Source organism: Diadema antillarum, unplaced genomic scaffold, assembly GCF_040938485.1.
Source record: "Diadema antillarum isolate AM-2024a unplaced genomic scaffold, OU_Dant_1.0 seq00000466_RagTag, whole genome shotgun sequence".
Lineage (NCBI taxonomy): Eukaryota > Metazoa > Echinodermata > Echinoidea > Diadematoida > Diadematidae > Diadema > Diadema antillarum.
Window position 1 is genome coordinate 105,362 of NW_027271436.1, and position 23,985 is coordinate 129,346.

Here is a 23,985-nt window from a genome sequence, read left to right on the forward strand (position 1 = left end):
AATTGAAACACACACAATGTATTTTACTGCATCTTTGTGTACAGTTATTCGAAGATTTTTGTCACTCACAAAATGTATTACTACTCTCACTCCAATTTCGGTAAATAAATTGAAAAACAAAGTATTGAAATTAGTTCAGGAGTCATTGATCTTTTAATCGTTTTATGATTATCGTTGAAGTAAAATGTCATTTCATATCAACATTGACATCATAAATAGAGTAAAATGAAATCGGACGTGATATGCGAAACAAAAAGTGGAATCTTCGAGATTAATTTCATGTTTTCACGGAATAGTGATATCAGTCACATTCACTTTATTTTGTAGATGTATGGGCTCACAAAACTGTCAATTGCTGGTCCACCATTATGAATACACTTCTAGGACCTAAGCACCATTTACTAATATATCGACAAACCTCTTACTGCAACGGCAATACCTTTACTAATTTATCAACCACTGGACATTAGAAACCTGTGAAAACGTCCGATTTTGCTTGCTATCGATATTTCGGTTAGGAGTGGTGTCAACTGGCTACAACAACTGCGAGCGCTTGTCATCTCCAAACTGGTGTAGGACGTACACAACACAGTGAATGATTCGACATGCAGATTATATATATATATTTTTTTTTATAGTACGTAACGAAACACAAATCATCTTTTAATGGTGAAAAATGAGCTAGCTTTTACATCGACAAAACTGATTCGGATGACTGTGATAATGCTATTGTTCTCTGGATTACATGTGCTTTGCACTGCTTTCCAAATGATATACTATAGTAGTTGACCGGTGTGTAAAGAAGAAATACAATTTCAAGACTTAACACTAAGCATAAAGACACAGGTATACATGTTTCCACGTATTGCACAAATTACAAATCAATTTTTGTTATACGTTAACCGTATGTTAAGCCATAAACTACGAGTGACTACCTCCCCTTGATAAACGTCAAGCCAAATAAACTTGTTATTTTCATAGACATAAATGTTACTATAATATTAATGTAGCACTATCAGTGTGCTAGCGAAATGATTGTTACTGTGATACATTACCTAGCTCGTCTCCACACCATTCTGTGTTTGTTTGCTTTCTTGTTTCATAATCCGGACCACGTTCGAAGTTTTGATGCAAAATTCGCTAAAAGAATCGCGAGTCCTTAAGCTGCTTTTTCTTTTTTTTAAACGAAAAAAAAAGACATATTTGGCCAGATGCGCAATGTACAAATTTGTCACTAGATCTCCCACATAAATTCCCACATGACCCATAAACCTCACGCAGACCTACATGAATCGATTAAGTTTGTGTACATAACTCCAACTTCTGAACAATATTTTTGTTTTGTTTTCCATAAGAACCGAGTGATTTATCAAAAAAAAAAAACTGATGAAAAATGATAACGCGAAGACATATTGTACACCTGGAATACACCAACGAAGTAGTGAAACACCTGGAATACACCAACGGAGAAGTGAACCACCTGGAATACACCAACTAAGAGGTGAAAAGAGACAGGTTGAGGCCGCAACATTTATTGATTGTATCGCAATCGCATTACATCTCTCCTCTCTCTTTCTTATTTTCATCGTTTGATGGAAACACCTTATAAGTCAATATCAAAAGTAAAGGTGGAAATCGGAGAAGCAATGCGATAATGCTGCCAGTCCTCTCTCCGTCACCTGTAAGAACAGTTGTCAAAGTCGGTAGAAAACCTTCAGTGCCGTGGAATCACTCAAAGTAGTTCTGTTCAAAATGTTGCCATATTCGAGCTTTACACAATCTCTGCAAAGGCTGTGCAACCAGTAATAACGAGTTAACACATCTCTTCTCTGTGTTCATTGCTTGATTAATAGCAAAGCTGTGAGAGTTTACCGTTCTTCCTCTTTCTACGATCCATGTCACGTTTTTCCACGTTCATTTCGTATGAGGCAGTTGAAACTAATCGATAGTTTTGAGATCCGTGCTAATTTCGCTCCTTGTGAAATATAGTCAGCTCGTCTCCCCATCCAATATACTCCCCATCATTCTCCTCTTCTAACCAATCCATGAGAGGAGCGAAGTACGCCTTGATGGCCCCTGCATCCATCATCCTGGAACCAGTCAGCTTCTCCATAGCTTCCGGCCACGGTCTGCTTCCACCCATCTTTAGCATCGATCTGGCGAGGAAATATCGCAAGTCATTAGGGCTTAAGAAGTCTTTGAGATGAGACGACATATGCTGGAATGTCGTTGTTAGATTTTAACCTTATAGGGGTCAGAGTTCGTTACGCCGGAGGTTCATTAAGCTTATTCTAAAGGTTCGTTGTTATTTCATGTTAGAAATTAGGAACCTCTGGCATTACGAACTTTCGGAATAACGCGAAAAATGTTCGGATTAAAGATCATCTAGGGTTGTATACAGAATTTGTGTGTTTCGGAATTCCACAAAACAACAATGAGGGGGAAATAGATAAGTTGGCTACAAGTGTGGAGACAAAAGTCTGCAGTTCTTTTATAAAGAGATTATGCATTAACAAAGTAAGGAACAATTAAGAATACCACAATTGATTAATATTACCATAATTAATAATGGCAACACAGCAATTTACAGCGTGTGCTTACGAGTCAAGCAAGTGATAACTTAGTAAGTGCGAATTCAGTTTACGTTTGAAGACCCATGGCAAGGGACTACATGCTTATTGCCTCTACTTTTGGACAGTGTCGGGGGCGACATAAAGCCGTCATCAGTCTTAGTTACCAAGCAAAACGAAACTAAAACATACACATAAAAAACAAAAGCAAAATACATAACTATAACCTTTATCATCAAAAGGATAAGAACATGTCATTGATAACCTACGAAAAGGATCACGATCATTCTTATTGGGCTTACCTTAGTTTGGCGCCAGCTTCCCTGGAGCCATAGATATTGCAGAGATGGAGAGGTGCGTAGTTGCTGGCTGCGTGGCAAAGAGCCTCCTGGAACTGGAACTGGACGAGAAAGCTGACGAAATATCTACGAAAAAGGAAGGACAAAGCATCAGAACATATACTATTAGCGATGACGTAAGGCCTGTGGACTAGCTTTCACAGTATTGACATTACTTGACACAATATGACACAATGACAATATGACACAATGACACAATATTGTTTGTGAGTGGTGAAGGACTGAAGACGCAATTTCACTGTAAGACTAAGTTGCCTTTACAAAAAGAGTGAAATTTGACCACCCCCAGAAAGTTATGAATCTAAAGACAAAGCAATTCATCGTGAATCAATGATATTGGTTTCAATAACATTATGCAAAATAGTTATCATTGCCTTGCAAGTCTCTCATTGACTTTTATATAAATCTTCCCTAAAGGACATGTTCCGATACGGATGAAAATCAAAACATACAAAGAAAACCTCTGGCGTAATATCATTCTCTATTGAAGTACGCGAGGTGTGTTTCGTGTGAAGACGTTCAGTGTTGAAGGACGAATATGCTATGTTAGTCGAAGAAAATCATATTTGATGGCATTTTGTCCTCATCAAAAATATTGGCACTGATTTGTGGTTGCAACAAGTATCACTGGGGGGCTTCATGAAAGCATACATAACTTAAGAGTTCCACGGCGACCTTGACTCAGTTGGACTTTCAGGAAAATAAAATAAAAAATGGCGTGATGTTGCACTGTATATATTCCAACTCCCAACAAAATACGTCATGTAGAGGACGTATATGCAGCATAGTGAAAACTTTTGCAAAAATAAAAACATGCTAATTAGCTCAAACAAAGTAACAACAAATTCAAGAACATGATACATAACGTACTGGAACTGGGAAGAAAATAACCTTTACTCAGCTAAACAAACGGAGACAGATAGACTAACAAACATGGATCACCTGTTTCACCAGTTTCAGTTAAGATTTATTCTATGTTGTTTGTATATTAAAGGGATAGTACAGTTCAGCTGAGATGAGGTTTGAGGTTTCTGACTTTATTGATTTTTTTTTTTAAGATTATGAGAAACCTCTTAAGATATATGAAAGAGCAAATAATTCTTAGAGGAATTCACAGTTTATTTGATGTAAATTGGTTTTGAAATGGCTGCAATATCCAAAACAAAGCAATCATAACAAAAGGCGGGACCCACCTTTAATTACGACTGCTTTGTTTTACTTTGTTTTTTGGATATCTCAGCCATTTCAAAACTGATTTTAATCATATATGAAAGAATTTAATCATATATTTAGAATTAATCATATATTTAGAATTCCTCTCAAAATTGTAGGCTTCTTAACATGTCTAAGGTGGTTTTCTTAACATTTCGCAAAAAGTTTAAAGCTAAATTCTCACCTAAACCAATACAATATCTGTGTGTGCCTCCTCATTTCGATTATATTGTTATGCGCTGTTGAGTACATTCCTTATTACAATAACTGCGCAATTATTATCGCTGTCATGATTACATCTCACCTGATGTATGGGACTGAAGCCGCTACATGGTATTTGGCGCCGGGATCAAAGTCCGAGCTGCTTCTATCCACCGGTGGCTCGATGCCTTGATATTGGTTCCTGTGGGATAAAATAAAAATTACGCTAATAACAAATCAAAAATGAAAGTGATGTGAAATTTTGTTTAATCGTCCGTTATGAGCCCTCATCGACGTAAAATTTCCCCATAACCAAAGAAAAACAATCATTTTAAAAACAGGCAAAACAGGGAAAAATGAAAAAAAAAAGACATAGTAAGTGTTTTAAGTACCATTCAGAGAAGTATAACGTTTGCATTGTGCTTATAAAGCCATCGTACTTGTGAGTCGTGAAGTGAATTACAGTGATGTGTATTTCAAAAAAACAAGGCTACTGAGGGCGTATCCGCAAAAGTGGGAGCAATTGATTCCATTTATTGCTCTCATTACAAAGTATTTTCTGACGATTTATAACTATTCCGTAAAATCAATTTCCCCGAATCAGTAGATTGAAGTATTTGTTCCATGATATTGTGTGTTTTTACACTGCATAGCCCCCCTCCCCCCCCCCCCAAAAAAAAAAAAAAAAAAATGGGCGAACTAGATATAGTTTGATGCCGACTTTAATAGTACAACATACTCTATCAGGAAGATGTGTATTTCAAAAAAACAAGGCTACTGAGGGCGTATCCGCAAAAGTGGAAGCAATTGATTCCATTTATTGCTCTCATTACAAAGTATTTTCTGACGATTTATAACTATTCCGTAAAATCAATTTCCCCGAATCAGTAGATTGAAGTATTTGTTCCATGATATTGTGTGTTTTTACACTGCATAGCCCCCCTCCCCCCCAAAAAAAAAAAAAAAAAATGGGCGAACTAGATATAGTTTGATGCCGACTTTAATAGTACAACATACTCTATCAGGAAGGATGTGTATTTCAAAAAAACAAGGCTACTGAGGGCGTATCCGCAAAAGTGGAAGCAATTGATTCCATTTATTGCTCTCATTACAAAGTATTTTCTGACGATTTATAACTATTCCGTAAAATCAATTTCCCCGAATCAGTAGATTGAAGTATTTGTTCCATGATATTGTGTGTTTTTACACTGCATAGCCCCCCTCCCCCCCCAAAAAAAAAAAGCTAGATATAGTTTGATGCCGACTTTAATAGTACAACATACTCTATCAGGAATTGACAAGCGTTCTTAATCTACAAACCAGTCGACTCATGAGATGGTATACTATACGGGAGCGTAGAACGCGCCACATCACATTATATTAACACAGTCAGGAGTATGTCGATTCCCAGCTCCAGAGGACGAAGGAGACCAAGTAAGACTTTGTCTGCATGTATGGCTCAAGGCCGACATGAAAATATGCGACCCGACCCACATTGACAAGAGTTAGGCCGACACGGAGAGCGGGTGTAAAGCGACCTGCAGCATGCCTACCCAAGAATCTAGGACACTCGAAGCAGATGTAAACTAAAATCAGGATCAAGTGAAGTCAAGTTAAGCATGTCACATGTATGTCACCCATGTCCTATTTCTACCACATTTTTTTCATAATAAAAAAGAAAGGACCCTACAGATAAACTAATAGATTTCTACGCCCCCTAGATCATGTTCAAGAGATTAACCTTAGCTGCCACCATCGCTGGTTGTACTGATCAGGGCTGATGTCTCCTCGAAAAGCTTCCCATCTCCACTTGTCAATCAGCAGGCCGAACGGGAGGAAGGCGATCTTCTCCAGGGCCATTTTCATCAGGTAGTTGATATCTCTTTCTGTTAGACACAGACGTAAATTCAGTGACAAATTATCAATTCGGTTTCCAGAAGGCAGAGAAATCGGACGAGGTCAAGAACTTGTCTCTAAACATGTAGATTTCGAAAGCGTTCTACAGGACTTGAAATTAAGTAGGCTATATCACTAAATGAAACAAAGACACTATATACAAGGTTATGTAGACTGGAAAAGTTCAATATTTCTACATGTTTTAATAACACCTGATGACGTTGATGAAACAACTGTAAAGTACGCTGCAGCGTTGTGATACAATAATCCTGGCTTCTCTTACAGTTCTAGTGTGTTTACATGGTTAAAATTTTGGAAGTTAAGGCAAAACATTTACAAACGACGTGTAATAGATCGTGTTCACTACATAGGCCTACTTGAAGAAAAGCATCAATGTGCAAAACGAACGATGTTATGTGGTAAACAAAGATAGGTAATCTTGCTGTTATTTCATTATTTCGTGATAGATGCGGTCAGTGACGATTAAATGCATACATTTGCCCATCAGTATACACATGGCATGAAAGTTGAAGCTTCATTGATGCTGGTCAAACTATACATGGGTTGCTATGAAAGGTTGATGTCTGTCTACATTGTTAATAATGAGAATCTTCACGTATTTGTATTTTGCATTTGTATTGGGTAAGATAATGGAAGAACGGCATCATTAAGACATAATTTTTATGGCTGTATTGTGCGTTGCTCTCGTAATTGACCGACTGAGTTGAAATTGGAGGAAATGCGTGCGAAGCTATGTATCAGTGATAATGTAAACATGGCAAACAAATACAGTATATAAGGATGGGTGCCGGTCATACTGGTGGAGATGCATTGTGTTTAATCGGTTAGTAGCAAACGCTGTGCGAGGTATCTTCATAGAAGCACAATCCATATTTCATGAAAGACACAAAGGTAAAATGTGCAGGAATGATTGCTAAACTGTGAGAAAAAACATTTACATTTGAGAATTGTCATTTTCCTCTGTATTTTTACAAATAGCTTACTTTTAATTCAAATCGACTAAGTCGAGGTATTGCTGTGATGAATTTGTTTAAACCATGCTGCTTGCTGGTCTTGTCGTTTTGTAAACTTTCTTGTAAAGATTGTCCAACACACATATCGAGCCAAAGAAACATTTTAGCCTCCCCCTGCATGTCACTGCATATGAACAGAGTGTCTTGGATCTTCTTATATATCTCTCTGTAATCTGTCATATCTCACCCTTGTCGACATGGTTGTTATCCAGCAATCCAATTGTATGTAGATAGTCTGGCGTAACTACGGAGAGGGCTATGGTGTCTCCCACGGCCTCGTGGAAGCCCGGGTTGGCACCTCTCCTCAGGAAAACATGCTGGTCGCTGTATTGCAGGTAGTACTCACAGTGTCCCATTTCATGATGCACAACGTACAGGTACTCCATGGTTACTTCTGCGCACATCTTGATTCTGTGTTTCAAAAGAAACAAAGTATCAAACTTATGCATGCAAAACGAAAAAACAAAACAAAACAAAACCGAAGCCAACAAGAATCATTTGTCATAGCGTCTTGAAACTGTACTGATATGAAAATTACGAAACCAATGCAAAATAGATCTAGAAGCGAACATTCTGAGCGAAGTCACACTAGTATCACCAAAGTTTAACTGCGGTTTGTGAAATTGATCACGTGACCGTGTCTTGACTGTGTCTCTGTCTTTAATTTTGTTTTGTTTTTATTTGCTATGTTTACATCACAATGTATGTAGGGATCACTTTTTTTACTGAAATTCAATTCAAATAAAAACATTCAGGCGCAAATAAAAGGTCCGTCTAGTGATACATAGTACAAAATACACAAGATGAGTGACAGTTAAAAAAACATTCCAAATGATATGAATTAGATACTAGTACCAGCTGATATGGGGTGCAAAGTCTTTGATTTTGCTACCAAGTGTTTATCTATCTTTTTTTTTTACTTGGATAATTGACAAAATGAGAAAAAATGCAATGACTTTTGTTTTACTCTTTTGTGTGCAGAAAATATACATTACTTTGCATAAAAATCTTACAAAAACATTTTAACATTTCGTGTTTTCTATAGAGCCAAATATACACATACCTTTAGTAATTTGAATCTTAGTCTGTAGTATAAGGGATCTAGTGAAGTAAAAAAGGGATCAGCTTGCTTGAGGATATTTCCACTCGTGATTTGTACTACTGAGAAAGAGTGGGGTTGTTGACATTTCACTCACGTCAATCTATCTGATGAGATGTCTCTAAAAGATCAGTCATGTGAAGTATCATTATGCAAAAGCCTCTTTGTAGTTTCTTAAAGTTTCTTTGCAGTGAAATTTCACGGGAATCTCGGAGATGTTGATGATTGTATTGCAGACTGTTTCATAGGCCTACGCTCATATGCCAGCTGGTCTAGGCTGAGTTTTAATATACTATACAATATGGCTGCACACAAACTCATGCCTTCTCAGGTTTCCCAGTCAGTAAATTGCAAACGAACAAAAACAATCAAGAGAACAACAAAACAATTATACATAGTTTTCACTACACCTAATCGGGGCACATTTTTTCTTTTTCATAAATTGCTTTTCACACAATGAATACCTCCAAGTATAGATAGGGGGTAATCAAGCAATCGTTTAAAGTGGCATGGGATCAATATGCAAACATGTCTCCTATATGAGAACAAATCTGTTTTTACAAATTATCTTTTCATTCAGCAGATTATCCTTTTGCTTTTGTCTCATTTTGCGATAAGGTTTAACAAACAAGTTGACACATCATTAACTCTTGACACATAAGTTATTGGCCCTACACACTTTCATTAAAAGGTGTCTTGGCGAAACGATCATATCACGATATTAAAAAAAAGGTGAAGCTAAAAAAAAATAGAAATAAAGATAAGTCAACACTTGCATTTGCCAGTGTTTTGATAATGTTTCTTTTCTTTTTACCGGACATCTCGATTTTTCAAGAAGTCAAAAGCGGAAGCATGGCAGATGACTTCTCTGTCAGTCGGCTTTGTCATCATGGAAGAGGTCCAAAACGACTGAGGCATGGCGTCTAGGCTAAGAGACTTGAAGAAACTGTCGAACAAAAATAGGGCGGCAAGCATCGCAATCAAAGAAAAGATAGATATTTTTAATTTACCACATAAGCAGACTATATGATTAGTTTATGAATTGGAGTTCACGTCCATAATTCAGAATACGAAAGTGCTCAACAGAAAGATCTTGATGGGGGGGAAAATAACATTCATAACTGGCTTCCATTTTGAATATGATTAAAATGAGTAGGTTCCGACTGCACAACAGTTCTTATCAATGCCCCGAGGAAGTTCTTCTGAAGTAATGGGGAAATACTGCATCGTTTGATTGACGCGTAAAATCAACCCCTTACGTGCTTGATCTCAGACGAAGACTCTCATGTTCTTTCCGAATTTATAGCAATAAGAGGTAACTGAGAATAATAACAATAGTAATAATGATAATAGTGGCTACTTGTATAGCGCACGGGTCCACCTTTCGGTGCTCATGGCGCTTCAAAAAATGAAAAGATAGATACATTTACATGTTCAAACATGACGTCAGAGAAGAAAAGGGCAAACAACAAACAAACAAACAAACAAACAAACACATATCGGATATAAAATAGAATTGTTCTGAACATTATAGATTTCAATTATAGTCCTCGGTGTGAGAGGAACAGATACGTCTTAAGTTTGGATTTGAAAATTTCTGTAGATGACAGTTGTCTTAACTGAATAGGTATTATAACTGCCCTTCTGTCATACCTCTCACTGACAAACCTTCCGGATGAAATATTGAAATATAGATTGAATCTGTGCTGAATCACCAATATTTGATGATTGAAAATAGAGGTTTAATTTCAAGTATGATTACTACTGTCCTCCTTTATAAAATGGGTTCAAGAATGTAGCCAATAGGAAGCGTTGAAATGAGTCACGTGTGCTTTGGTTACTCAGTCCCATTGCACTACGTGTTAAATCCTATTGCCGATCGTCTGTGCGCACGGCGGCTCCTTTGAATTGCATGCATACGCGCTGTCAATCCTGTAAACAACTTCTAGTTCGGACTGCCGGCCGGCCGGCCGGCCTTTCTTCCCTTGTGCATAACATGTGTGGCGTACGTATCATACGTACAGTGTACAGTAGACCAAGCGTTGTGGGACCGGACGCGTACATGGAGTCACTTTGAAGGGCAAATCCAACGATTTAGCAGGTTAATTCTCACGCCGTTTTCAGAGTATGTTGTCTAGTAGGCCTATATGAGGAGTCTATATCAAGTCTTTAAGGTAAAGGGTGCATATTCTATGTAAAATAAGTAAGTTTTCATGCGGGAACTTAAGTGTCCGGAAACCCAACCCCCATCATACTTATAGTGCGGGATTTCCGAGTGCGACGTGCGTAAATGTTTGGGACGAACATCTTCGGACGTCTTGACCCACAAAGGTACGTGAAAAACGCTGAAAAATGCTGTTAGTTTTCGAATTTTTGACCCATTTTATAAAACAAATGATGCACAGGATTATCTCGTGGCGTTAGTGGAGGCCTTTCCTGTGCATCATTTGTATAACAGCGTATCGTCGAAAGGGATAGCCGGGTATTTACTAGAGGAGCTCTGTAGTATCGGCCGACCTGTGAGCGCGAGGAAAGAGCGTGTTTATAGGAGAGCATTGAGAAATATTCTATTAGATTGTTATTTCAGTACAAATCCCTGCAATACTCACTTGTTTGCCGTATGGAATATCCTGAGTACATCCCATCCTTGCTTCTTCATGTTCTCTGTCACATCAACCGTTCCTTTACCGGGATAGGGCTCCACTATGTCGTAGATATGGGCCCATTGCTGCGCCCACATGTTTCCTGTATGTGAACATGGCACAGAATAGCAAGGATGCCGTAAATACGGGTTTGTCGATTAGATCACTTATCTTACTAGTGTTTTGTTCAAACGGCTGGAAAAGCCTGTTTCTCTCTCTCTCTCTCTCAAAAAAAAAAAAAAAATAAATCACGCGAATGCACAGCAATCTCAATTTATCCTGTATATCCTATGTTGGTATGTATTCACTTTGTTTTGCTTTTATCATAGCTGGTATCATACAATGATATTATGATCGTGTCATTTATTTTTTCGTCACACCTAGCTTCGGTTATTGTTATGTCCTGCGTTGACCCCCTCACCCATCCCCCCAAAGAAAAAAAAATCCTGTTCCTGATCGGCTTAAAACCATTTCTAACTTGGGTTTGTTGATGCTGAACTTCTGATGCTGCACTTCGTCACACATCGAACGAGTACATAAGTTATTCGCGTCTGCGAGGCATTTGGGGTCGACAGACAATGAGAACAATAGCAGAAGCTGGGTGCGATTTTCGACATATGTGACGTGATGTTATTATGTTCAAAAACCTTAAAGAAAAAGCCTGCAGGATAAAAACATGAGCAGTATACAAACAAACGTAGACTACCGAGTCAGAGAAATAATGTAATCATTGTAGCGACATCCCTTGACCTTTATAGCTCGACTTGTGAGGCATTGTTTATAAAGGCAAAAAATGTCAGTCTTGAATCTTGTCGCGAGACATTCACGCATCTCTTACCCAGGAGATGTGCTGGGATCGGCCTCTGTACGGATACTCGGTCCTCTCCGTATTTCTCCGCCAACTTCCTCCTGACGTAGGCGTGTAGCTGAAGGTACATCGGTTTGGTTTGCTGCCAGAGGTCATTGACTTCTTGTTCAAGGTCGTCTGTTTCGTAAGCACTTTGCCAATCTACCGCCGCATCGTCGTGCCCTAATCATTGAAGGAAGACTCAGCAATTTTCAGTTCCCACCAGCAAACCTCAAAGGGATGTCATCCAACATTTTTACTCAATGCTGTTTTTTATGTCTTTTAATCATGACACATACACATAAACATAGAATTCAGAAACTTCGACTTAAACCAGTTCCCTTTCACCCCTATGTTGCTTTACGTCGAACTTGTAGTGAGGTAATTCATGAGGACTGGAGTGGATGTCACTGCAATGTCATGCTTTCTTGAGGAATTCATTCCTCAACGCAAAAACTAGACATTGAATTGACAAGATATTACAAGTGATTTTATCAACTGTTACCATCATTGCAAATGTTTTTGTAGGATGGCCATGTAACAAACGTATCGAAAAACTAGATATATCGCTACGGCGACTGACATGCCTCCGCCATAATGCATGGTTCTCTTAATAGGTCTATAGTACAATGTCTTGACAATGTGTGATGACAGTTTCACACAATTGGCAAAATATTAAAATGACAGGTTTGACACAAATGTGCTGAATGTTCACTTTCCTAGAACTAGGTTCAATTGGATGAATTATTAAAATATCGGAATGCAGGTATTTGGGGAACTGATGATTTTTACTTGACTTTTGACCCTTTTATAAGTTTATACATTGAGTAATTTTCAATCTCTTTGCGATATTATCAACAAATCCCTGTCTACGGGAGTTGTTCCACGTGAATGGAAAAAGGCTCGGGTAGTACCGATATTTAAAGCGGGAGATATTTCTTCGTTGAATAACTACCGCCCCATCTCAATCTTACCAACAGTGAGTAAAATTATCGAAAGGGCCGTACATCAACAACTGAGCGAATTCATGAATGCGAATGATTTACTACACCCTAATCAATCTGGTTTTAGACCATTTCATTCCACATCAACTGCTCTTGCAAAACTTGTGAATCAGTGGTCTTTGAATATAGATAATAATCAAATTTCTGGAGTTGCCTTCATAGATCTTCGGAAGGCATTTGACACTGTAGATCATGACCTACTTTTACATAAATTAAAGTGTATAGGGTGTAGTAAGACGACTGTAGATTGGTTTAAATCCTATTTAAGTGACAGACAGCAAGTGACGCAATTCAAAGGAGCCAAGTCCCACCCTTCAACTATTAAATTGGGTGTACCTCAAGGGTCAATTCTTGGTCCCCTTTTATTTTCAATATATGTCAACAGTCTACCCGAGTGTACTTCAGAAGGTGTTATAGATATGTACGCTGACGATACGACCCTCACTGTCAGTGCTAATGACGCAACAGTTTTAGAAGAAAAGATAACTGTTGCACTAAATAAAGTAATGGGGTGGATTAAGAAAAATCGGCTCGTCCTTAACACTGACAAAACTTCTGTCATGATTATCGGCTCCCGTGCTAATCTCGGGAAAATTGAAAATTTCAGTATTTCATTAGATGGTAGTCGGATTAAAAGAGTTCAGTTCACTAAATGTTTAGGTGTTTTAATAGATGAAGAACTGAAATGGTCTAAACAAATCGAAAATGTATGTAAACGTACCCAAAAAAGTGTCTGCATGATAAAGAGAGCGAAGGCCTTTTTGCCCCAACAATCCCTAAAATTACTTTATAATAGTCTAGTGTTACCACAATTTGATTACTGTTCTGTTGTTTGGTCAAACAGATTTCAATACCATACAACTAAGCTAGAAAAAATTCAAAAGAGGGCAGCAAGAATAATTTTGGACAAAACATATGACACACCGTCGGCTGATTTATTCAAAAGTCTTAAATGGATGACACTAGACAAACGTTTTGATTTCAGCCGCGTTATGATGATATATAAATGCGTCCATAACTTAGCACCTTCGTACCTTCAGGTGCACTTAGTTAAGCCTAGTGATGTACATGAACATCATACAAGGCTAATAGACAGTGGAAATCTATGTGTGCCAAGATTTCGCTCTGATTGTCACAAGTGCAGCCCAATCGTATCCTCTGTACTTGAATGGAACAGGCTAGATCATTCAATTAGATCAGCTTCTTCCATATATTCATTTAAGAGATTGTTTAAGCAAAGTTGCTATTTGTAAGTAACACACGAAATTCATTCTGGGCTTTATCATTCCTGTATAATAGCGTTTTTAATTGTTATTTCGGCATTCTGGTGAACTCTTGCTGTGGCATGTACTTTTTATGTTACTTTGCAATGTACAGTATGCTGGTATGTATCTACACTGTATTATGTCATCTTCTGTATATACGTTTTGCTATTTAATGTACATATGTTCATCAATATTATTCAGGGCTCCATGGAAGACCACTATTTATTGGTGAATGGACTACCCTGACAAAAGATTAGAAATAAATAAATAAATAAAAAAAAAAAAAATAAAAATAAAAAAAAAGGTATTGAGAAAAAGTATAATTTCAATATCAAATGGGAAAATAGCATTATCTAAACCTGGCCTTTGACCTTTGACCTCACAGTTCCAAAGAGAATCACTGTTAGGTTGAACATGCATAAATATGTAAGTTTCATGATGATACCTTGAGTTACTTTTGAGATATGGAGGAAAAAGTGCAATTCAGCACTTACACTTGACCTTTGACCTTTGACCTTTTGGCAAGAAACTTCCCACAGAACATATATTGGGTACATCAAGTTAAAAGAAAAAAAACCTTCAGGCCTTGCATACATATAAGGAAAGTAGTGATATTTTGAGGAGTTGACCTTGACCTTTGACCCCCTGACCTTTGAACCATGACCCCCAACTTCCCTAGATAATCACTGCCCATTGGAACAAGCATATATACTAAGTTCCATGAAGATACCTTGAACCATTTGCGAGATATGGAGAAAAACATGAATTTTCAACTTTTTTCACAAAATAACCTGTGACCTTTGACCTCTGACCCCGTGACCCTAAAATCCAAACAAAGTATTATCCCCCAGGATATACCCTCATACCAAGTTTGATGTAAAACCACCACATGGTTCTTGAGATATCGACAAAAACAAAACGGGACGGACGGACGTACGGACGGACGTACGTACGGATGGACGGACGTACGTACGGACGGACGGACGGACGGACGACCCGAAAACATAATGCTCCGGCCACTTCGTTGGCGGAGGCATAAAAAAAGGAACCAGTAGGATTTATCTACTTCTTTTCCTACAAGGGATACTACCACCAGACTATCTCCGGTTGGCGGCAGTGACACGATGGACTTACAGGCCAATATTCTACTGTAGACCAAGGTTTAAGCCCACTTTAGACCCACTTTAAGACCAGACATTGGTTTTAACTCGGTTTAAGTTTTTAGCAGAATACGGACCACAAAGTCTGGGTATTTGTTTCAGGTTCATCGTGTCACTGCCGGCAACCATGGTGGTAGTGTCACTTCCCGGAAAGCAGTAGATGACAGGTTCAAATTCTAACTGGGCCCCATTTCATAAAAAATGTTAGGATAGCAACTTTTGCTGGAATGGCAACTGTCAATAGCAACAGCCAATCAGGAAGTTGGATTCTTGCCATTACCATGACAATTGCCACTCTAGCAAGAGTTGCTATCATATCAAGTTTTTATGAAATGGGGCCCAGCTCCCCCTTTCCAACATGTTTGCTAAAACGTAGATGAGTAGTTGCGATCTATATAAATGCATTTGTATACAGTAGATGACAATTGATAAAAACATGTGCCATAGCACATCTTCATCCTCTGCATAAATAAGCTCTTCTTTCGATTACACTATCAAAATCATTATGCAAAATGAAGATCTTGTGGAGAATGTAGGCCGCACATCAACCCACCTTCATCACGGGATAACTCGTTCAAAAGATTGACGTATGTGGGATACAGGCGTCCAATTGGAGGACCCACTGCATCCCGCCAACCCTTCCAGGCGAAAAGCAATTCGTCGTAGTCCCGTGAAGTAGCCATGATGTCTTGTAAGTGTGGTTCCAGAGAGAGACATTCCTCCGTCGATTTACCATGAGAAGAGGCTGGTGATGAACGGCAAACCTTGGCCACACCAAACGCGTTTTGCATTTGACTTTCAACGTTGTGTAGCGCACTGCTCAAAGGAAACAAGGTTATAAAATTGAACAATATTCAAAACAAGGTAAATTGATTATGTTTGTAGATATGGATGGAGGCATGCAATTGATTTGAATGTTTGGATTTCACTTTTCTGCAGTAATAACCAAATGTGCTTAGAGGAAATGAAAGACATACCTAATCACTTTCCTCATTCATCTTTTTGGTGCTTTTGGTGTTTTTGGCAATTGGATTAAGCTTGACCGGCTCAGGTTATTCTTATGTACAGCAAGCTATGCTTTGTGTTTGTTCTTTTTTTTTCCCATGGCCGACTTGGCTGATTTTTTTCTTCTTATGACGTCATGTATTGATTCATCTATTCTTGCATTATGTCACGCTTCGAGAAATGTTGAATGAATTATCTACGCCTTATGTTCTTGTCCACTTTTCAAAGACAGTTTGGAGTAAAGAGTCTAGTATCTTACTAAATTACCAATGGAATGATTTCAACAACAACAACAACAACAACAACAACAACAACAACCTGTTAGCTCAGGTTGTCTAAAACATATTTTGTAATTTGTTGTATTTCATTGGATATCGAAACAGATTTAGAGTAAGAAGTTGAAAAATACTGAAATCAAGTCATAAGATTCAAAGACTACGGGGTTTAGGGGTCTAGACTTGGAAAAAAGTCAAGTTATGGCGTAACAGGACGAAATTAAGGTTGCAACATTGGTCATCATTATTCTCACGGATACATGCTACTTATCGGATGCGAAGGGATACAGTTATTTGTATAGCTAAACAAATCTTTGACACGAAAAAAAAAGCGCGATAGAATCTTTAGAGTGGACACGTTGCGGGATATCTTTCAAGAAAAAACAAATAAAAGAGAGTGAAATAATACAGTGTACATCGTACCTGACTTTGGCAGGATCTACCTTCGTGCCGTCTTGAAGCATTAAGTGCAAGATCCTCTGCTGATCATGATCTAAAGACTCTGGAGCGATTCGACTCGCCTCCTTTACCAACCCAAGCTGGTAATCTGTGGTCAATTTTCCAACTTGAGCTGAAATCTGGTGAAAAAGAAGAAAGAAATGACCGATGACTGACATATATATCTGACGTTCTATGTCTTTCGTCTTCTATACAACAGTGTTTCCAAGCCTTCTATGACGCGTGGCCTACTTTGACTCCTGCTTTAATATTTGTTTGTTTTAAGGAACAATTACAAGTGCATCACCAACTCTTTTACATTCTTATTTTGGGAAGACATCTCGGTCCACTAGCTGAAAAGCGTTGCTTTGCAATAGTCCTCTCACTCTCTGCCTTTCTCCCTCCCTCTCTCTCTCTCTCTCTCTCTCTCTCAATTAATAATTTTTCATGTCGACCTGAAGAAGACGTCTGTGCGTCGAAAATTTGGTTTGAATAAAAAGCACCGTTGGACTAAAATGCATTGCTACCCTACTTCGTCATCTTTTATATACTACAGGGCGTATTAAAAGATTTGTAAAAATTTGTAAAAAATTGTCTAAATTACATATCAAAATCTTTGGAAGATTTTTTCATATTCATGGATGCCCAGTAGTCTCATCTATCAGGTGCAATCAACAAAACAAATTTTTGTTCACGGTTGGCTGAACACTGACGCTCTTTGTCCAGAATGCGAAAAATGACATGCGCCATATTGAAAGAAGATGGAAAATTCAGCCAGCAGTCCAAATGTGTTCTCATTCAAACAAATTGCTCTTTTGCTCACAGTTTTGATTATGTTATGATAGTTTAGGAATTTTCTGGCGATTTTCTGTCACGTTTTGAATGATTCCATCGTGTTATGGAAGGTTGATTAACAACATCAAGATCTTTTAAGCACAGTTATCACAAATCATGCACAGACATATCGAACCCATAAATGCCAGTCACTCAGTCAAGAAGAATAAAACAAAATTAATGCATCCTCAGATCATTCAATCAATACAATCAATCAATCAATCAATCAATCAATCAATCAATCAATCAATCAATTAATTAATTAATCAATCAATCAATAAATCTGTCATGCCAATCAATCAATCTATCATGCCAATCAATCAATCATTCATTCAATCAATCAATCAACCAATCAATCAATTAGTCATTCATTTAATCAATCAGTCAGTCAGTCATAATTGTATGCATGTTTTATAAAAAGTGGCAGATCGACATAGGGAATATCACCTCCCCCCCTCCCGTGGCGTAAAGGCTGATCAATGCTTGAAAAACTGATTTATTCTATTCTTTTAATCAGCCGATTGATAATTTCAGTGACTGAAAGTGATTGATTATTGGGTCGATTCACTGATTGATTGAACGACTCAATGACTGACTAACTGATATATCGGTTGATGTATTAATGGGTTGATTGATTGATTGATTGACTGACTGATTGATTGATCAATTGGTCAATCAATTGATCGAATAATGGGATGAATGATTTGAATGTTGATTAATTTGGTACCACTACCACATTAATGAATAACTGGCATATGGTATTGATGTGTCCGTTTATTGAGAAAACTGTGCTTTAAAGATCTTGAAGTAATTACACACTCTAATTCTCACCAATTGATTTAGAAATTAAATCATTAAAATTACGATAAAGCTGACAAAAAAATCTCAGACTATCATAACATAATCAAAGCTTCAAGCAAAAGAACAATTTGTTTGAATGGGAGCACTTATTTGGACTGATGCGGCTGAATTTTCCATCTTCTTTCAATTTGGCGCAAGTCATTTTTCACACTCTGGACAAAGAGAGTCAGTGTTCAGCCAAGCGTGAACAAAAATTTGTTTTGTTGATTGCACTTGATAGATGAGACTATTGGACATCCATAGATATGAAAAAATCTTCCAAATATTTTGAAATGTAATTTAGACAATTTTTTCAAAAGTGTAACTTTTTTTTTGTTGATACGCCCTGTGATTACAATGACATGCGTGTCTACATATTCAATAAAGATATTCGTGTATCTGTTGTATTTCAAGAAAAGCACCTGGAATTTTACGATTACAAAGTTTCAAGTGCAGCTTTACAGACTATAATAGTATTATATAAGAACTGAATCTGCCTTCTCAGCATACAGGGGTACTGGACTTTATGAGTTTTCTTCCCCCTCCTTTTCTTCTTCCATTGCTGATGAGTGCAGTTGTCACGTTTGTAGAAAAAACAAACAAACAAACAAACAAACAAAGAATGAGACGGGTCACGTGAATCGTGATGGATGACACGTTTTCAAGTGCTTTAAATGGAAGTAGACAATTGTCCTTGCCTGACATGCTCCAGTCGGCAATATATATAATAACATACTTGGTTTCGATAACAGATTATAACAACCATGTGTTTCTATAGAAACATGACATGTACGTCGCAATGATAAGAAAAAAATGATGATTGTGTACAGTGGGTAACATTGAAAACCGCCGCTTTTCTTTCTTTCTTTTTAAATACTGAGACCAGCACTCCAAATATACATCGTTTATGATCCATTTTCCCCTACTGTGGCCATTGTGAATCTGACATGAATCGGTCTCTTGTAATTCAGCTTCACCTCACCTCTGTGTTGTAAGCTGTGATATTAGTGAGATGGTTCCAGGCTGCCTTCTCATCCATGTTCAACATCTCAGCAACGGAAATGTTCAGGATGTTTAGCCAGTCGCTGACAATGGCCTTGTCTTTCACGGTGTCTGTAAGAAAAAAAAATAGTCCAGATGCTCAAAAATTCCTTCTAACAGGAAGTGAAATCAATCACTATATGATTTGATATATATGAAAACACATCTCTACAAAAAGGCATGCAGCTATTTCTACAACCATGTGGAGATTTTGAATACGTCGAGACACTTAACAACACGCGTGCGTGCAATGAAATGCAGGCAAGAAATTCAAACAACACTAAACGCTGACAATCAGGACTCTGTCCAGTTCGGAATACCTTTTCGGGATAAAAACTTGTGAGAAGGGTAAACCATGATTCTGTCGTATTTCAAATTATCATTCGTCTTTTACGCCATCACTCAATGTAATTGTAATATCATAACAATTATAGGCAGTGATTACAACACATCTCGTAAGGAAATAAAGCTCAAGTTCGATCGCTATAGTGTCACGCTCAACTAAAGATATATTGCAGTATCGTCATATTTACGCAGACGTATCACAAGTGAATCCAGGGGTTGTATAGACAAAGTTTAAGATCCCGGACCAAGGATTATTCTCGGTTTAATTTGATTCTAGCCCTCAGATGTGTGGAAGAGCAATTCTTTGATCTCGCCGTCTACACATTCACCCCACTATGCATTTCCCCCAAAAGGCCAATAGGAAGATGTTACACACGACTGGTACGAGCAGATAGTGTGATCGTATAGAACAGAGATTAATACCCCTTTCAGGTAATCGCAGTTCAATTATCCGCATCCAAATAATGCGGATGAAGTATTCAAAATCGCGTTCGTATATCCCATGAAGTGCGCACTACTTTTACGAGCGCCCGTTCATGGGTGCGAAAGACGGGAGTATTTGTCATGGGTAGGGTGGGATTTCACGGAGCACGCGAACGATTTGCGAAGGACGCGAATGACAAAATCCAACATTCGGAAAAGTTTTTCTCCGAATGTTTTCCGACAATGAAGCCGAAAACTATTCTTGCGCAATTTGTGCGAAGTTCCCACGACGTATGTGCGATTGTCGTGTGTATCATTGCTAAAGTACAGCATGTTACGTACACGAAGAACACGCGACGGAAATGCGAACAACGAAACATTTTCAATAATCATGGGAGAAAATGTAGCAAGGAGAGGTGGAAGCAAGAAAAAAATCAACTCAAAAAGCTTTCTTGAGTTGATTTTTTTTTTCTTTCCTGTATTTCTCCTTTCTTTTTCTCTCATTTCTCTATCGTGTGTTTGCCTACATTTTTTTCCACCTAGGACGTATCTCCACTAGTAAAGCATTTGTTCCTTTTTTTTTTTGCAGTTCCTCCAACACATAATCTCTATAGTTCAAATGAAATTTACATACTTAAAGGGAAGGTAAACCCAAAGAACAATGTGGAGTGAGTGAAAGCAGCAACATTAGTAGAACACATCAGTGAAAGTTTGAGCAAAATCGGACAATCGATGCAAAAGTTATGAATTTTTAAAGTTTTGGTGTTGGAACCGCTGGATGAGGAGACTACTAGAGGATATGACGTATGAGTGGACAACAATACAAAGAAAATATAAAGGAAATTCAACAAAAATTCACTTTTCTAGAATTATGAAAGAGCAATGGACCAACCGCTTTCAGAAAGCAGGAAGAATAATTGCTACCCTTAACATATGTCAATATCAAGTTGATGGAATTTGTAATTTTCATGAAAAATGGATTTTTGCAGAATTTTCTTTATATTTTCTTGGTATTGTTGTCCACTCATACGTCATAACCTCTAGTAGTCTCCTCATCCAGCAGTTCCAACATCAAAACTTTAAAAATTCATAACTTTTGCATCGATTGTCCGATTTTCCTCAAACTTTCACTGATGTGTTCTACTAATGCTGCTGCTTTCACTCAATCCACATTGCTCTTGGGGTTTACCTTCCCTTTAAGATTGATTTCAAGTGTATTCTGCGATTTTTTTTTTTTGTATATCAAATATTCTTTCTCTTTGCTAGTCTTTAATTTCTTTCGTTACTATAGTTGTTAATATTTAATTGTTTGATGTTTAGATGTATACTACGATTTTTATTTGTAGAAAACGTACAGGGCATACATCCCTCAAACGTGCGCTAAACGTTCGCGAGAATGTCTCAAAAGGTACGCGAACAGTTCGCGATTACGTCGTAAAATGATCGGAAAAACTTCGCAGATTTCGCGTAACATACGCGAGACATTCTCCGAAGTTTCGGAGTCTGTTTGGGGTTTCACGAACATTTTGCGAACATCGCGCGTGTCTTGCGAAGGTCTTGCGCATATGACGAAGCTTTAAAGACACTTTCGAGAACAATTCACGAGCAAATCCCGACTAAGTGTGCGGAAAAGGTTCGCAAAAAATTTCAAACTTTTTTGAAATTATCGCCGAAGTAAAAACGACATTCGCGAACAATTGACGACGCTTCCGAACCCTCACATTTGTTTGGCGATCTTTTGCAGACTAAAATGCGAATGCTGGATTTTGCCATTCGCGTCATTCGCAAATCGTTCGCGTGCTCCGTGAAATCCCACCCTTACTGCGCACGCCTCTATAATGACGTAATGTTTCCGGTGCTATATACTCACGTGTATGCACAGCTCTCGCTCATGCTCAGCAATCAGCGGTTGTGCGGGAAATCGAGTGACCTTTGACCGAACTGTGGAATGTTAGTGCGCATAAGTCGTAAAACGCGTTCATGTATTCTCGATCTACTCCTCACGCTGCAATAATGCGCATAATAGCAGCATCAAAATAATGCGCACTTTTTTTCTCCTCTCCCGTTCGTGTAATCAAAATTTTACGACTTATTGCTCCTATTATCCGCATCCATGATTACCTGAAAGGGGTATAAGATAATATTGAGAGAGTTTCGCCATTTTACCCAAGGGATAACTACGAAATAATATAATGTCATACAGAAAATTTGCGTGACATATAACACGCTATTTGCATCAATAGTTTCTGCTATTTTTCGACTTACCCCAAGCACTTGACTAACCGCTTTCAGAAAGCAGGGGGAATAATTACTATCCTTAACATATGTCAGTATTAAGTTGATGGAATGTGTAATTAACATGAGAAATGATTTTTTTTTTTGGTTGGTGGAATTCTCTTTATATTTTCTCTGTACTGTTGTCCACACATGTCATAAACTCAAGTAGTCTCCTTATCCGGTAGTTTCAACACCAAAACCTTTTAGAATTCATAACTTTTGCATCGCTTGTCCGATTTCCCCCAAACTTATATATCACTGATGTGCTCTACTAATGTTGCTGCTTTCACTCAATCCAAATTCCTCGCTGGGTTATGGTTTCCTTTTATTGTAACTGTAAAACTATTTTATTTTATCATGATTTGAAAAGAAACTGATATCTTGATTGTAGCATTTTGAAATAAAACCATCGTTAGCTTTCTGGGAAACTCTCATTCATAGTGGTGAAATAAATTTCTAGCATATATTGTGATCGCTGACTTACCCCCTAAATCATATTCTATGCACGGAATGCACGTTTCGCACTTTCTTCCCTGTGCATCCGTACACGCGAGCTTTCTGAGGAGCCCGGATGTTTCTTTCGCAATCAGCTGGAGTCTGTCGAGGTCAATGTCTTCGTACGACTGTACGTGTGTGCCGAGCAGCGCCATTAAGACGGCACTCAGATATAAGATCGTTGACACTTTTCTTGATGACGTCATGTCGATTGCCTGAAGGACATTCAAACAAAATAATAATAATAATAATAATAATAATAATAATAATAATAATAATAATAACAACAACAATCATTTTGTAAACTTGCCAAATTATAATCCATGGAAATGCATGGTTTCAATTAAACATAATCATAACAGCAGATTACGCAAATGACAGTTTTGAGCATATCGGTATCATTTCAACACGCAAACAGGACTGACCCTATACCAGTTTGAGAGAATGCTGCAAGGTTCAACTTCATCGCACTGTGTTATTTCACTGTTTTCATGGTTATGTATTTCCTAGATTAAAAGTTAAACCTGTGCCACGAATTAATCATTTCTGTGTCCATTCAATGTCACAATTATCGGCATTTCCAGATGATGATAACACATAAAATTATGTCAGGAACTAAAAGCAGAAGACCAAACATTATGTTTGATCAGCCATAACGCGCGTTACTGTATTCAATCTGCAGTAGTCAAGATGTGCATGTAGGACCCTCTTAATAATTTCTAT

At 37.9% G+C, this 23,985-nt stretch overlaps 1 protein-coding gene across 1 annotated transcript; it reads right to left on the bottom strand.

The window, feature by feature from the left end:
* Positions 1-1,963: 1,963 nt before the first annotated feature.
* LOC139733258 (angiotensin-converting enzyme-like) lies at positions 1,964-23,417 on the bottom strand. The gene is made up of 12 exons (XM_071644098.1): positions 23,252-23,417; positions 19,664-19,794; positions 16,993-17,147; positions 15,843-16,105; positions 11,852-12,043; positions 10,981-11,116; positions 9,186-9,317; positions 7,460-7,683; positions 6,084-6,228; positions 4,446-4,544; positions 2,873-2,995; positions 1,964-2,156 (listed from the first exon to the last, which is right to left on the bottom strand). Exons 1-12 carry the CDS (start codon positions 23,415-23,417, stop codon positions 1,964-1,966), a joined length of 1,959 nt encoding a protein of 652 aa, XP_071500199.1.
* Positions 23,418-23,985: the final 568 nt, after the last annotated feature.